The sequence below is a fragment of the Centropristis striata genome, chromosome 1, assembly GCF_030273125.1.
Source record: "Centropristis striata isolate RG_2023a ecotype Rhode Island chromosome 1, C.striata_1.0, whole genome shotgun sequence".
Classification (NCBI taxonomy): domain Eukaryota; kingdom Metazoa; phylum Chordata; class Actinopteri; order Perciformes; family Serranidae; genus Centropristis; species Centropristis striata.
The window spans coordinates 14,261,377-14,278,706 of record NC_081517.1 but is presented as its reverse complement, the minus strand read 5'-3'; the positions used below and the strand labels follow the sequence as shown (position 1 = coordinate 14,278,706).

General features: G+C 38.8%; 1 protein-coding gene across 1 annotated transcript; it reads left to right on the top strand.

Annotated features, from left to right (window-relative positions):
* Window positions 1-1,530: 1,530 nt before the first annotated feature.
* Window positions 1,531-17,330, top strand: LOC131970715 (ectonucleoside triphosphate diphosphohydrolase 7-like). The gene is made up of 14 exons (XM_059332140.1): window positions 1,531-1,707; window positions 3,592-3,698; window positions 3,839-4,024; window positions 6,674-6,879; window positions 8,526-8,676; window positions 9,058-9,161; window positions 9,334-9,393; window positions 9,480-9,628; window positions 10,450-10,616; window positions 11,135-11,336; window positions 11,580-11,699; window positions 11,800-11,885; window positions 14,342-14,503; window positions 15,753-17,330. The coding sequence occupies exons 2-14, from the start codon at window positions 3,691-3,693 to the stop codon at window positions 15,967-15,969; spliced, it is 1,818 nt and encodes a 605-aa protein (XP_059188123.1). The 5' UTR covers window positions 1,531-1,707; window positions 3,592-3,690; the 3' UTR covers window positions 15,970-17,330.

Here is a 17,330-nt window from a genome sequence, read left to right as displayed (position 1 = left end):
CGTGTTGGTTTGTCAGTTAGTCACGCTTGGAGCTGAACCTGATTCGACAGGCTGACTGTCAATCATTGACAGCCCTTTCTATTGGCCAATTATTTCTAGAAATGAGGCGGGCTAATTTAGTGGGCGGAGCTTAAGCGTCAGAGGCCGTCAACGATTTCGTAACATCAGGAAGTCACATGTTTGTGCGGGAAGTCTTTCACACAGGACGTCCCAACTACGAATGATTAAAACATAGAAAACTTTGGACTTAAAATATAAAGTTTTAAAGTCAAAAGTATACCTTAATTTGTCCAACGTATTCATTTTCTAACTTTCATCATATACATTTCATACAGTCTATGTCATATCCACCCTTATGTAAACAATTAGGCTAAATTCAAAATTTATTGAAATAGATAAAAAAGAACAATAGCTTCAGAAATGATGAGGAAATCTAACTGTGTGGTTTGTTGACTTTGTGAATTTTCTTTGATGTCGAAAGGCCAACATTTTGGGGTATGATATTGTTAAATAAAATAATAAAAAAACACACATCACTGTACATTCATAATATTTCTTCTATTGTTGATCAGCACTGGCATTTTAAAAAGCCTCCTAAATAGGTTAATGAACAATTAAAATGTCCCAGCCAACTTATGGTTTACACACTTAAAATTCATGTCACTTCTTCTTTTGTTTTATTGTTTTATAGATTTTATTGTTTTTGGTGTTGTTGTTGTTGTTGTTGTTGTTGTTGGGGTTTTTTTTTTTAAATATATGATATTTTTGACTATTCGTGGTCAAAGACATTTCATTAATGGTGAAGCCTACAGTAAAACAAACAAAAGCTATATGAAACTTTATTCGCATTGGCCTTGTTGATATGTTAATTTATATCCCATACTCACAGGAATGTGCACTATTGTGCAATTGTTTAATTGTTTATAGGTTGTAAATATATACCTACCTACCTACATGGATATGGACATAATCATCCAAAATATTATTTTTTAAAATCCAAATATCTTTTTTACATTATTTCGACTACATACCGTCTTAAAAATCTAATTTCACACCATTTTTTAAAATCACAATCAATAACTGAATGCCTCTGATTATTCAATGATAAGATGCAATTCTTAAAATTACATCAGCATTGAAACATCTGCAGCTTTACTGTTAAAGATAACTAATTGTCACATTTGTCTTCAAAGTGACTTCATTACTTGAACCCTAATTTAACAAAAAGTAGCCTATCATGAGATATTTTTTGGATATAGCCTATATATTGTATTTTGCCTCTTAATTGAATTCGGATCCCCAGTATCTGTAGCCGAAGGAAGGACATATTCTTCCTGAGGTGAGTCACCTCATTTTTTTTCTCCATTGTTCGCGGTCACCAATTTTCCCGGGAAGTTAGCCTGCGTAGTTCTATTTTTTCCCTACAGTACCTGAATGCAGCAGACGTGTATTTTCCGTATTCCCCACAGCACTTGAATGCAACTGACAGTCACTTTAGCGTACTTGATGACGTAGCCATAAAGGCCGACCGGAAGTGTGTTGGATTTTTGATCGTTTCCTCTTCTTCGCCTCCTCGTCTTCTTTTAAAAAATAATATTCGTGAAGCACACAGAGAAAGAAGAACATATTTTATCCGACTCTCTCTTAAAGGACCAAGTCATTTTACTAACGGACTGTACTGTCATGGCGGACGATCGTTACATTTAGGTGAGTTTATATCCGAGAGTGATAGCATATGGACAGTGTATTCGGTCCTCGAACCTACCGCGACCGTTAGCCGGTTTATAACTGATCTATAACCGTGAATAACAACTGCTAACTTAACGTCACATATACGTTACAAGAGTAACCATTAGTATTGTTATAATAGTAATTGTAAAAACTGTAGGGCTGCTATTTGTCCCATTCATTAGGCCAGCTGTTGTGTTCCTTTATGCAACAGTTTTATCTTATATAACTGGGCTACTCTTCTTCTGGCCTGTATTGTAAAGAGCTGGGTTTAAAATATCGTCACACTGTTAAATAATCGTCATTCGTCATAGTCATTTTTTGTCAAAATTGTTGGGTTTTTTTTGCCTAAATCATCTCCTCATGACGCCGGCCACCTATGGTAAAATCGCCTACATCCTCAGTTGATCAGATCATGTGATATTACCCCTATAAGATAATGGCCTATGTCAAGTCTGTGACTTAAGCGGATTTATTATGCCTAAGTCAAAATAAAATGTGACTTAGGCAATTTTTTGGACATGCCTTTGTGACTTAAGCAAGATATGGTAACACTTTATTTTGAAGGTGTCTACATAAAAGTCACACAAGCCTGTCAGAAACATGACATGACAAGTATCTTGAGCATTAATGTTACTTCAAAGTGTCATTAATGTTCATGACGCATCCCATGTCATGTTTATGACACGCTCATGTCACTCTTATGTAGACACCTTCAAAATAAAGTGTTGCCATATCTTGCTTAAGTCACAAAGGCATGTTCAAAAAATTTGCCTAACTCATTTATTTCTCTTAAATTACATAATTTACACACAGTGTTATTACTATGCCAATAGCCATCCTTTGTTACATTCTTTTTGAGTGAAATTATCAATAAATGTCATATGTTACACTTTTGGTGTAAGTTTTTTGTGTTCCTGCAAAATTTGAAAAAATGAGTTAGGCGATTATTTTAACAGGGTGACGTTATACAACAAACTAACATGAAGGTAGCTGTCAGCCCACACAGCAGTGGATACAACGCTAAGAACCATTATATACCATCTTATATGTTGATGTACTATTCTGTTAACGTTATATCTGATACTATGCATATTTTCTGTTGTTTATTGTTAATTGAACCTTTTATACCATATTACGGTAATATGTTACACTGATTTTTGCACTTTTTAGTCACACTACTGTCAAAGTTTAACCACTCCAATGTCACTTTACCTTTAAATTTGATCTCCTATTGCTCTTGTATAGTTATATTTTGTTATCTACTTATTTAGTTCTTACTTTCTTCATTCCTTTGTATTTCTGTCCTGCTGCTGTAACAACTGCATTTCCCTGCTGGGGATCAATACATGTTTATCTTATCAGTATACCATAAAGAGATAGAGGAATACTTGTACCTTGTTGTCAGTATGTATGTTAAAGTAATGATTAAGGTTTGTTTAGAATTTGCGGTGTTGCAGCAGCAAAATCACAGATATCACAAAACAAATAGTGATTAAAGCTATAAAGAATAAACAACAACTAGGATGAAATAAAAACTTTGAATAGACCCATCTAAACCTAGGGCGACAATATAATTTAGTATACAATAGATAGTTTTTTTCTGCAACTACTGATTATCTTCATTATTAATTGATCGCCAAATGTATTTATTGTATACAGGTAATCTGTTCATTGTGTGATTTATAAAACATTAGAAAACAATGAAAACAGTCCAATGTGACACCTTCATATTGCTTGTTTTTTCAACTCAAAGATATTCAGTTTACCATCAAGTTGGATAAACAAAGGATAGAAAAAACATTTGTTTGTTTTGATGTTTTGCACTGTTGAGCAGTTTTCTCTCGCTCTGTTTCTCTTAAGGCAGAAGAAATGTCAACACTGGGGACAGGATCCTAATCAGACCGCAGGCACCATGAGGTGACGACTGTGACATTTTGTATTTTCTGCCGACTGGGACATATGGCAAGGTAATAAACTGATAACAGTGTCTACGAAAGCATTATAGAGAAACCTTGATGTTTGGTGCTCCGTGATGTGTCAGTTTTCCTCTTGATCTGTTAGTCAGATCCGTCAGTCAGTAGTTTTCCATCGTCTTCCTCCTCCACAGGATCACTTTTTCCTGCCTGCCGGCCTCCTGGTACTGCAGCGTGTCCCTGCTGTCTCTGGGCTGTGCTTCCAGGCAGAGACTGCTGCTGCTGCTGCTGCTCTTCATCACCTCCACCATTCTTCTCCTGGGAACATACCAAAGGCAGCTGTGGGGCTCACAACGACGGCCTGGGTCCCAAATCAACAAGTGAGTGAGCAGATCCACAGATTACTGGTGATGAAAAATGTCAGAGTGAGCTTGAGAGTTCTGCAGAAATATGATCTTTATGCCTTGTTACTTTGGAGGTAGTCTGGTCAAGGTTTCAAGCCACCCATTTAAATAATTTGGGATGTAGACGTGCACCACCAACAGGGATTAACATTGATACATTTACATTTTTGGAGGTTTTTGAACAAACTATTATGGCTTGCAGGTTTTATTTGCAGGAAATCTGAAAACAAAAGTGATCTTTCTTTGTAAAGTGATAGCCGCAGGAGCACAAGGACTATCTGTTATTGTTATAAGTCAGAAACCTGTCTACCCACCCCTTCCAGTTTTTTTTAAAGCCAAAAAACTCCAATGTCACCAGGTGAGGTGGTGACATGTTGTTACACGCTATTACCATAAGTGAGTCAATGACAAATAAGGATTGGCTAGATGTCAAATGGTGTAACCACAAAAAAAATGATAAATATTAAATACTTCATCCACCTACATTGTATTTTATATTATTTTTATATATTAGTGGACTTAAACATATAATTACTTCATTTAAAAAAACGTATTTTTAAAACCATTTCTACATTTACACATTTTCGTCAATATTGAGCAAAACATATTCTAAATACAACCTTTTTTTTCTAAAGTTTTGACAAATTATGTGAAATTTGTTATATACCATAGGGTTGCAATGTAAACGTGGATTGTATTTTTTTTTCTAATTTTAATTCACATTTACTTTCCTGTATATAATCAGATTTTTATGGGAAGAAAATTACTGGTTACACCAACTGACACTGTGTTAGATCACGTCATTGACCCAAGTACATTTGATTATCAACGATAAGAGAGCCACGATGGGAATAACCAACACAGACGAGGTACTGAAATCACACAACAAATGCTCCAACTCCAACGTATTAACTTATTAGTCATGAAATATTCCTTATAGATAAAAACACATCATATAGTTCATGCTTGTATGTTTTTTTTTTAACTCATTGCCTCTGTCATGTGGAAACACTTGTAGCTGGAGTGGGAACAGAGCCAGTTGATACCAAGCTTATCTAGCAGCTCAAAGTGACTGTGAGACTGACTGCAGGTGCTTTGTTTAGTAACCAAAGGCAGGCAGAGAAACAGGGATGACTTGTATGAGTTAAAGGCACTCTACAGTTTGTTGTGTTGATGCATTTTTCTACATTTACTTTAATCAGACATGCACTGAAAGCAGGAGAGTGCATGTGGATACTGTGTGTAGGTGGAGCCTGTGGGAGGCAAACCTGTAGCTTTACTGCTGCCAGACATGAAAATACTTCATTTAGAATTATGTAATGTAATTAAAATTGAATAATTCTTCATGTTATTAGTCCCTGCATGGAGCCATGTGTTATTGGGAGCAGAGATCGATATCCAGGGAAGTCTCTAGCACCCGTTACCCACCTCAAGACTGTGTAGTTTCAGGGAAAATTCCATTATGACTGTGTTGTGAATAAAAGCAGTAATATTGCACATAAAGCATATGCAAAGGGTTGCATCTGTCTGCTGAAAAAGGCTTTCACATGGATCATGCGGATCAGTCATAAGACTCTGATGACGTATTTGAATCTGTGTTTGGAATGCATGTTTGTATGTCAAATAGAGGTGGGGGAAAAAAGAATACAGCATAAAATCGCGATATTTTGCAAGGCAATATATAGATTTAGTGTTCCGACGGCCCACCATTTTAGAGGCTGTAGCAGGCTCATTCTTAGGAATATACTGGAGATACTGGTATCATATGAAGATCTAAGGAATCTATAGGCACCAACTATGTCAGGATATGGTGTTGGGAAGTTGTCAAAACAACGTTGCAAAGTAAGGCTATTTTTTTATGTTTTATGGTGATGTTTTATGATGATCAAAGCGGTCATGTGACCTCTGACGTCGTGCTTTCTCAAAGAAAATCGTCTCTCTGGGTTCCCACAAGTCTCCTCTTTACATACATGGCTGCCTCCCAAATCAGAACTGAGAATTTTCCCTTATTTGACAAAACAATTCTTGATTGTATTTAATTTTGCGGACACAAAATGAAGTTAAACAGTTAAATCGCAATATATTGTATTGCAATACTCACCATATCACAAAATGCTTAAAATTGCAATAATATCGTATCGTGACTCAAGTATCGGGATAAAATCGTATCGTGGGGCCGATACGCTGATTCACACCTCTAATGTCCAATTCAAGTAGACCATGAAAACATTACTTGTCAATCAAATTTGTTGAATATTAAACATAGTAGTGAATAGTAACAGCTCTGACACACCCACCAAACAAGAGAAAACCTACCTGAAAGCCTGTTGCATACCGTTTAAAGGAAACATGCTGTTTAACTTTTAAACCACATAAACAGTGCACAGTGTTTCCAGATGGAAACTGTCCCAGACCTTGCCCATTCTTATTTTTTTCTTGAGTTTTATGGCATCCTCAAGTGTTGCATTACCACAATTTTCTGGACCGTCCCTTGCACCATCTATTCCACCATTTCCATAGCATGTGTGAAAACGATCAAGACAGAAATGTTCCCAAATTAAATTTACTGGGAACTAAAAATGTAAAAGAGGCTTAAATGATATTATTCCTGCGTTTGTTCTCCAGGTACCTTTCCATTGCAGAGACCATGGAGGCCACAGACGTCCTCAACCCTGCTCTGAACTATGGGATCGTGGTGGACTGTGGCAGCAGTGGGTCCAGGGTCTTTGTGTACTACTGGCCCCCCCACAACGGGAACCCTCACACACTGCTGGACATCAGACAGATGAGGGACCAGAACCGCAAACCAGTCGTCAAGAAGATCAAACCTGGTGAGGAAGTGGAGCTCACACTTTTTTTCTTACCTTTGCCAGCGCTTTCTTCCTGCCTGAGCTTAGCTTTTGGCTTTCTGAGGGCTTGAATCTGTGTGTTGATGCATGAGCATTGGCTTCAATGGGACTATCATTCCTTACTGCGTTGCAGAGTCTTTTTTTTGTGGGAAAGAACATTTTTACCAAGAATGAGCCAAGCCAAAAGCAGCACCTGTCTCTCTTTAATCATTTTTAACTAACTTACACCATAATTATATGTACAGTGGAAATGCAGCACAGTTGGAGTTAAAAAGGAGAGGTTTGGTCAAATATCATCTCTTTAAAAACCCCTTGTTTCTCATTGTATGACTTTACAATGGTGCCAGACAGACACTTAGAATTCCCCCAGTGTTGATGAACATTTTGGAGGCAGCATGAGGATCATAACTTATCATTGTCTGTCTCTTTGGCTGTCAGCCAGAAAAAAATGAAGGACAGAGTGTGCGAAGGAGACAGGACAGAGCAGAGAGAGGAGAAATAATAAAACAAGATAAAACAGATGAATCTGCTCTGTAGGTGTTTTTTCTTACTTGTTTAATCTCAGATTGAAGGGACTGTCAGGATTAGTATTTATGATGACGTTTCTTTGTCATTCCAGCAGAAAAGACCGTTCAGTTCATGTTTTATCTCAGTCACAGAGACAGATTAGATACTCTGGGTTTGATCCACGTGGCACTTTGAGCCTTGGGACAGAATGTAACAAACTTTTATGGAAGAAGTAGTTTTCTTGCATTGCTAACAGGACTGACAGCGTGGCCTGCACATTGTTTAATTAATAACCCCCATCAGTCAGATATTGCAATTATGATCACTGGTTTTGGGAATTCAAGATTCTAAATTTGTTTTTGATTTTTCATTTATACATTTAATTTAAAATGGGATATGTGATAATCAAATTGTATTATTATATTACTATATTATATTATTAGAATTGTTTTATTTAATTTTAGTTCTGACTGGATTGTAATTATTAAAGTTTACAAAAATGCTGAATATAGGTTTAGGCATTTTCAGTAAGTTCATATTTGATCAAATGCATTTGATGTATGTACATATGTATTTGAATAATTTTATTATTTTTATTTTTTATTCTATTTTTTAGAAATTTAGAATATTTTTATTCTTTTTTTTATTTTCTATTTTTATTATTTTTATATTTTTTTTATATAATTTTATTTTTTTTTTCATTGTTTTTTTTTCAGCTGAAAGTCCACTGTTACCGTTATTTTTTAAAGTTTAATATGTGTATTATATTTCCAAAGTCAAAGAGTAATCATGTTAAATAATCGTTATCTCAGTAATGACCAAAATAATCATGATTATGATTTTTTTTCCATATTCGAACAACCCTAATTTGTCATTTTATGTAAACTAAAACCCAAACAATAAATAGACCTGGCTGCTAGTATTGACCAATTTTAGCTGAATAAATGTTTCTGAATCTGCATACAAGTCACTAGCAAAAAACAAGTTCCACGTTCTGTCAGCATGAGCATTATAATGAGTGTTCTCTGTGTGTCTAATTAGATGTCTTGTAAAAGCACATGTGCATTTAGTTTTGTGTTGTACCTGATTGTTAAATGGTTGTGCTGCGATGTCTCTCTCAGGTATCTCCACCCTGGCGAACACGCCAACGAAGGCCAGCGACTACCTCTATCCTCTGCTGAGCTTCGCTGCTGCTCACGTCCCCAAGAGCAAACACAAAGAGACGCCGCTCTACATCCTCTGCACCGCCGGCATGAGGCTGCTGCCCGAGAGGTAGACAGGCCGCACCATGAGTCTCTGGTTACACATGAAATAAGACTTTTTAATTCAGAATATAAATAAATAAACCTGTATTCTTCTCTTCATGCCCTCACAGTTTGTTTAAAGTGTTTCTGTTTTTCTGTAACACCCATTTTATTTTCCTTGTCTTTATTGGTGCATTTAATAAAGCTGACATTCTAGTTTTGATCCTAGTTCAGTGCTGAAAAGTGACCCTTCTTATTTTTTTCATTAAAAAGCTGCATAAATAGCAACTTTTGTTGTTATTGTTGGTCTCAACAAAATTAAATCCATACACTTTTCACTGTGTTGCCTTGTGTCATTTTGGTGTAACTGTCTGTGTCTATATTATATTTCTTGTTTCTGTGTTTGCAGCCAGCAGGCAGACATCCTGGAGGACCTGGTCACTGACGTTCCCTTGGAGTTTGACTTCTTGTTTTCCCGTTCCCAGGCTGAGGTCATCTCTGGGAAGCAAGAAGGTGAGATGTTTGTTTACTGTGATGCTATGATCACTTTAAACGACTGCTCTGAGTGTATATTTACTGCGTCTACAGACTGTAACACTCATTATGGCAGAAATGATTCTAACTGTGTTTATGTCTCCTCGTCGTGGTTGTAACAATGTGCTCCTGCTGTCTCTCCGCCCTGAAGGAGTGTACGCATGGATTGGCATTAATTTTGTGTTGGGCCGCTTTGATCATGCTGATGATGGTGAGTGTGAAGGCATTTACACTGACGTTAATACTACTCTTTTACAAGAGCAAAATAACATAATAACATTCCTTCTTGTTTCGCAGAGGACGCCACAGTTGAGGTGACAACAGGCTCTCAGAACCAGCAGCCAATCAGCAGGCGGCGCACCGTGGGCATCATGGATATGGGCGGAGCTTCGCTGCAGATCGCTTATGAGGTGCCCAGCGCCATCACCTTCAGCTCACCACAAGAGGTAAGAGAGTGCAGCCAGACATCTGTTACTGGAAGAGGAACAGTGAGAACTCGCTGTTATTGATCAGGGCTGCAGTTTATGTTTATTTTTATTCATCTGATGACTATTATCTTAAACATTTGGTCTATAAAACATAATTAATTCATTAAAAATGCACATCCTAGAGTCATCAAATGCCTCAAGTTTACAGTAATATATGCAGAAACACTGAAAGGCAAATGAGAAAAAAATCTAAGGACTAAATTTAATTATCATTTATGATTAAAGAACAGGTGGGATAAAAAGGTTTTCCTCTTTCTAAGGTCCTTAAAACAGTTTAATCTGTAAAAATGTGTGTGTGGATAAAGTTTAAAGATAAACTTTTGTCAGGATACATTTTTTTTGTGTGTTTGTCGTTGTAATACTCTTTTTGGCCACAAGAGGCTAAAGTGCTCACCTATGCCATATTCTAAATAGGACTAACACGCAATTTTCAGGATGTAATTGAATTGTGTAAAGAATGCATGGAGAGGTTAAAATTTACCCCTAAAGAAAACATTAATGAACTTATTATTATTGAGAACATGGGCTAGCGGTGCACTTAAGCCTCTTGTGACCAAAATTAATATTACTACAAACACTTCAAATAAAAATAATCTCATTCCCCTCTCTGGGTTCATTCTTCCATTTGTGTGCTTAAAAGCTTTGAATATTTTGTCCTTGAAAAATATCTGCAGATTAAAGGACTAATTGTTCCTGCTGACACTCAGATATCAGTGTTTGTGTTGAACAGCTGGTGGTCTGCAGCACTGTAATGCCTCTAATGTTTTATATTTTTCCAGGAGGAGGCAGGCAAGAGTGTTCTCGCTGAGTTTAATCTGGGCTGCGATGTTGAACACACACAACATGTGTACAGAGTGTACGTCACCACGTTCCTCGGCTTCGGAGGAAACATGGCTAGGCAGCGATACGAGGACCAGCTGGCCAACAACACACTGGCCAAGAACAGGTTTGGACTCTCACACACACCATATATTATTCTTTGGGCCATTATGCATGCCTCACACATGTTCCAGCTGCTTTCATCTCCTCTAATGCCAGTTGTAATATTAGTATTCTTCAAAGTCAGGACCCTGTCAGGCATGACTTCTTCAGCTTTAAATGAGTCATATACAAATGTTTAGATTTTCTATCAGCGCTGTATTACTTCCAACATCTGTCAGACTGAAACTCTCAGCTGTCCTCTCTGTGGAAACAGCGCCCTCTTCCTGCTTTGTACCATAATATTTTCCAACCAGGTGGTACGTGATGTTAAATATAGTTTTCAAACCACTCCGCACTGGAAGCCTGTTGTTTATGGTAATTACACTAATATCTCAGAGTGAATATGGTCATTAAATCTTGTAAGGATGCTATTACAGTCTATAGCAGATTATTCTACTTATTATTATCTAAACCAAGGCCACAGATCCTGATCTTCCTACCAAGTGCATCTTAATTTAATATATATTTTTTCTTTTTGTCCAGGTTTCTCACCACACAGACGGGTCTGACTGAGGACAAACCGTACCTGGACCCCTGTCTGCCGGTCAGCCTGTCAGACACAGTGACAAGGGAAAACCGCACGCTGTACCTGAGGGGTCAGGGGGACTGGACTCAGTGTCAAGAGGCCCTACGACCCTTCCTGGGCCTCCACAACGGCACCATGTCACCAGGGGGCGTCTACCAGGTACCAACCTTCATGTAAACCCCAAGCTTTTATGATAGATGAAGAACACACGTAGTGAAACACAGAAAATAAGTAGGTAATTGTTAGCGTAACGACGTGGTGAAATTATGTCTTTTGGACAGTTTATATGCTTTTTTTTTTAAGGGTCCCACACTCATAAACTCATATGAACATCACTGCTCACCTGGCTTCTTCACTCAGCAGAAAAACTAACTTTTAATGTCAACGTTTTTTTTTCTTCAGGCTCCCATCAACTTCAGCAACAGCGAGTTCTACGGCTTCTCAGAGTTTTTCTACTGTACAGAGGACGTGCTGCGGCTGGGGGGACAGTACGACAGCCAGAAGTACTCCAGAGCTGCTAAAGTATGGATTTTTTCATGATTATATTGGCTGGAAAATAGTTTTGCTTCTTTTTAGTTTTACAGAAAGTTCACTGGTTGTGTTTGTTGTGTTTTTCCTGCAGGACTACTGCTCCACTAAGTGGTCGACACTGAAACAGCGTCTAGACAACAAGCTTTTCTCCCAGCAGGCCGACATCGGCAGACTCAAGTCAGTCCCCCTCTCACCTTCAGCTGCATGAATGAAGCACGTCTGTCATCGTGTGTTCTGTTTGGGTTTCTGTGGGTGGCAGTGTGTCTTTGCTCTGTGGTTGTTGCTTCTGTTATGGTTTGTGAAGTCAACCTAGGCTCGTACTACCAAGGACACAGCTACTAAAGCTAGCCTAGCGAATAACAATAATCACTGGTCTCCTTTCCTGCATGTTGCATTTAACTTGAGAGTGAGACTGAAGCCTGCGTGGGTGTGACTCTTCCCTACGTCTTAGAGGGGTCATGCTGTGTTCCAGACTCACCGAGCCACTCTTCGGCCGCGCTCCGAAACAGCCTGCTTGCTCCAGTGTCTCTCACTGAGACTGCCGGCCTGCTCTTGAGTGCAGTTGTTCAGTTTTTTAAAGGTGTATTTACAAAAGTCGCAGTGTGTGGGAAAACAAGAACGTTTTCAATCTTCTGTCTTCCTCAGTCTCTTCCTCCAGTGTTCTCTCTCAGGGCCTGTTTACATGACAACGCCCTCGGGTGAAAACGACAAAATAAAAATATTTGCGTGCCCCCGTGTAGACGAAGAAAAAAATGAAACCACCCTCCAGAGTGGAAATCTTAAAAACGCTCCACCATTGCGTTTCCATCTAAAGTGTCTCTGATCAGCTCACGCTGGCTCTCGTCGTGTACGCATATCGGCAGAATTATCACAGATAATATTACAGAACAGAGATGGCGCATAAATTATCTAGGGCAATTTTTTGATGCACCAATTCGGCGGAGGCTTTGGTACGCATGTGTAAGCTCTTGGTGTTGTGTGGCAGTGCTTCACAGTACCACCTAGCCACCTGGCTGCATACTACATTGAATTCCACAGACTTCTGCGTTACCGTTTGGACGCAGATTTCCCCCCTAAAGATCCTCATCTAAATGCAGAATAAAAAGTGCAACCCCACCTTTGTGTTTTCTGCCCCAATCGTCTCCATCTAAACAAGGCCGCAGTGTCTTTTTCTTTACGCGTGTTTCTGCAGCTTATTGGGCTTGATTGAGTCAAACACCACACCCCTCATATGTGCACATGTCAGTCTGACCCTGGAAATCAAGCTAAAAGTAAGACAGTCTGACTCATTTTCAGTTGATTGGGTTCCATCAAGCAAATACAATGTAGCTCAAGCTCAGTTATTATGGCAATTTAAGCATAGAAATATGTTGAATTTGCTTTATAGAACTGAATTAATGAATGAGACTAACCAAAACAAGTTTGGCTTAAACTTAAACTAAAACTCACTTTGTGGAAAAGGCCCCTGGTTCATCTTGTGTGTATTACCAGCAAAACACACACACCTCAAGTTTGGTGTTCCCTGTCTTTTCTATATCTTCATGAACTTGATAGAGGAGATTCAAGTATTGTTCTGTCTTTTTAACAGGACAACGGTGCACATTCTCATTTTAAAGTCAAACTGTGTTTTTATTAAAATCCCTGCAAAAGTAACTACATATCACTCATTGTTTTTAGTGGTTACAGCAGGTTACAGATTTGTTTCTAGGTGTAAAGCATGTCATTTAGTAACCGGCTCAGTAATTAACATTTAGCAGGCTGCAGGTTCAACACAGGGAGGCGCTGTTCAGTCATTAAGGGACTAACTCGTTCTACACCTGCTTACCTGTATCACCAGCAAGGAAAGCAGAGTAGCAGCAGCAGAGTCAACATGTGGACATGTCAATATCACCACCCACAGACACAGAATGTTTTTATAGCTGCTGTTTTTGTCTATACATGTGATTTACATCTTTATACTTTTGCCACCTGTCGGGGAAAAAAATACATTCTAAAAATGGACATGACTGAGTCACCCAGACCTTCAGTCGAAGTGAAATACTCAAATAGAAACTGAGTTGAGCCAGTGGCTGTAAAACACACACAATTTTGAGGATTTTATGAATTCATTTCTTTCTCTTTCCACCAGGTTCAACAGTAAGCTTCGACACAGATTTCATTTTTTAACAATTAACACAAGCCTGACAGCTGAGCTGAAGTGTAGATTTTCTGGAGCAAATAGTCAAATTTAATTTCAGTAACACCCAAAGTTGATAGCTCAAATATTTAACACCAAACCTGCATAAATGATCTGGCTGATCAGCTCATCTTTAACACCTGTTCCAAGTTTTCATCAGCAAATCTGTCCGTGTTAATATTTTAAAAATTTTTTGCAGGTTTAAGGTGTAAAATCAAAATCCTCAAACACACATATAAGCAGTACCTTAAAAAGTACAAATCTGTAGCTGTAACACTCTGTACCTGCAGATGGCTCATGCCAGAATTGCAGAAGCTGTGGCTTTTCTCGCCTGCAGGTAGGGCAGGTTGGACTGAAACTGCAGGTGTGAAAATGCTTGCGGTGCAGCTAATAAACAATAATAAACACCTGTTCATTTATCCCTCTCTGACGCGTTGCCCTGGTCTCGTTAACCCAGGTATCAGTGCTTTAAGTCGGCCTGGATGTACGAGGTGCTGCACTCTGGCTTCCGGTTCCCAACCGACTACCCGAGTCTGAAAACAGCCCAGCTGGTTTATGACAAGGAGGTCCAGTGGACTCTGGGAGCCATCCTGTTTAAAACCCGCTTCCTGCCTCTCAGGTAACCTCATCATTACAACGCACACATACAAACACACAGACCACGACAGCACCTAAAAAATCTTACTAATAGCACAACACGCAACTAATAGCATAACATAGCACTGTTTAATTTGAATCTACTGCTACTTTTGATCCTGTAATGAATCCCCTTTCAACCCCATTTCAGGTGTTACATAATGGAAAAAAACTTATAAGGCTGGCCATCTTCCATCATGTCTCCCTTTTTAAAGTTTTCAAGAAGAGGACATTTCAATTTCTTTATGAGACAGAACCAGACTTTCCTCACCAGAATCAATAAAATAGCTTAACTACCTCCACATAAAATTCTCAGAAAATATAATGAATTTCATGCAACATGTAGGTTGGTAAAGGCTCATGTTCTACTATTAACCCTCTGAACTTCTCAATCTTTCTTAAAAAAACATATCACCAAAATGACACATTTATCATAACCACTAACTCTTAAAATCTCATGTTCATAAAACTCATATTTCTGGCACTTTTCATGTGAGACAAATGCTTCTGTCAGGAAAGATCAACAAACCTGACTCTAAAATAGTTATATTTTATCAAAATCACTTTATTCCAAGATAAGATAAAATGAGTTAGAAGTGTATTAACCCCAAAGGAAATTCTTGAAATGATGTACGTTTCTTTTAAAGTTTGGTAAAAAAAACAAAACAGTTTGCAATAACCAAATCCTGTAAAATACATTAAATTCTGCGCTCTTCAGAACAACTGGGAAGCCATGAATGATTTAGTCAAGATGAACAGTCACATGACAATAATTCAGTGAAACATGGATTGGACTGCAGGTTGTTTACACAGAGCAGAGAGGAGAAGACAGGAGAGGTTGTAAAGATGGAAAAGTTCAATATGTATAACATGTGAGCCCTCCATTATTTCAAAATATTGGTAACACTTGTGTGCTTTTGGAAAATAATCCAAGTAATTTCATTTTTTTTGCACTGAAAAACAAGGCCCCAGTCAATAAAATGTGACAGGAGTACAAACTGAAAAATGCCTTCAGGCTTCAGAGAGTTCATTATCACAGAAAACACACACACACACACACACACACACCATACAGGACAAATTGATGGTTTAAATTGTTATGTTAAAGTACACACACAGTGCTGTTACTGCTGTTGTGTTCATCAGCAAGAATCAGCACGAGTTCTAATTTGTACCAAACATGTGCCGGCGTGTGTGCTCACACCGTCTGCCTCCCCTCCTGTCGTCTCCAGGGACCTGCAGCAGGAAACGCTGCGGCAGAACCACCCCAGCTGGCTGCGCTCCTCCTTCGTCTACAACCACCACCTGTTCTCGCTCTGCATCCTGGTGGTGGTGCTGGCCATCCTGCTCTACATCCTGCGCCTGCGGAGGATCCACCAGCGGGAGCAGCGGCAGGCCGAGGCCCTGAACCTCCTCTGGGTTGAGGAGGGAGAGGCCCTCCTCCCCTGAGAGACTCATCAGTGTGGGAGGCTCCGGACTGATGACCTGTTGGGTCTTATGTCCTCCAGAACTACAAGTGAGTACAGAGAGGAAACCTGAAAACCACTAACCAGCCAAGGGTGTGACTTGGCCAACCAGGATATACGGGAACATTTCATTGCGTGGAAAAACATCACAGACTTTAAGTTTAATGAGCCTGGAAATCAAACTGCTCTGTACATTCTTTGATCGTGCAGCTTTAAACACAGAGCCCATCTCAGACTGGAAAGATGTTCTCTCTGTTCGCTTTCTTCTCTGAAAGAAAAGGATCAACTCGGCATAACAGGACTATCATTAATTTGCTACCCATTTTTTTGACGATCAAAAGTTTCTGTGTTGGTGCTCAGATTAATTTAATGGTGGTCTGGAAAAGGTGAACTGGAATCAGCAGGTTGATAAATGAGGACAGAGGTGGCAGAGGTAATTAATCATAGGAATATGGATTTTTAAAAGACTTTGAGGGGCTGCCCAAAGGCACATAGGGGCAAAATGTAACTCCCCCACAACTAACCCTGTTAGGATAAATATGTACTTTCCAAAACAGAGATCAGTCGTTGCAACACCTGCAAGCAAGGCGGCTCTGCTGACGAGTCCAGTCGGGCCTGTCCACAGTGAAACTAGATCTCAACCATTTTAACATCCTCGACATTCATGTTCACTGGAAAATGAATCCTAATGACTCTAGTGGGACTAGATTAACAGCTGTCCAACACTACAGTTCATGACTAATGTTTCCTCAGCTGTACTTTTGGTTTAAGTCTAACAGACAGTGTTTATGTTATATGGGATGGGTGATAGAGATGGGAAAGATTCTCATGCTGAGCCTTCATTTCAGAGCATGCAAAATCCTCTGACGGACATAAAGCATCAGTCAGGAGCTTTTTGATTGACAGATTAGATGTTGAGCATCTTTTACATGTTGAAAACTGCTTTTAATTACAGTAACTCTGATGTGATGTTAGTTTTGCATGACTTAAAATGAATGTTAGCTTGTTACCATGACAGCTGCACCTACATTAAAATGTTAAACACAAGCCAACATTTTTTACAGTTCGCTGGACTGTCACAAAACTGTAACAGAACATGTTAATTTAAAGTTACAATATGAAAGATCTTGTTCCTTCTCTTTGGCAGCACTGGTGGCAATAATTGGTAATTGCAGCTGTTTTTTTTAGATCTCACATTCCCTTGTTTTTGCAGCTTCATCGTCCGTAGTTATCTCTCTCTTTTTAACGGTTTACTTGCAACTCTTTCAGAGAAAGGAAAAAAAACAGTATCCCGCTTTGCACAAAAGTGAGGTCAGGAGGTCCACCTACCCTCTCCGCTAAAAT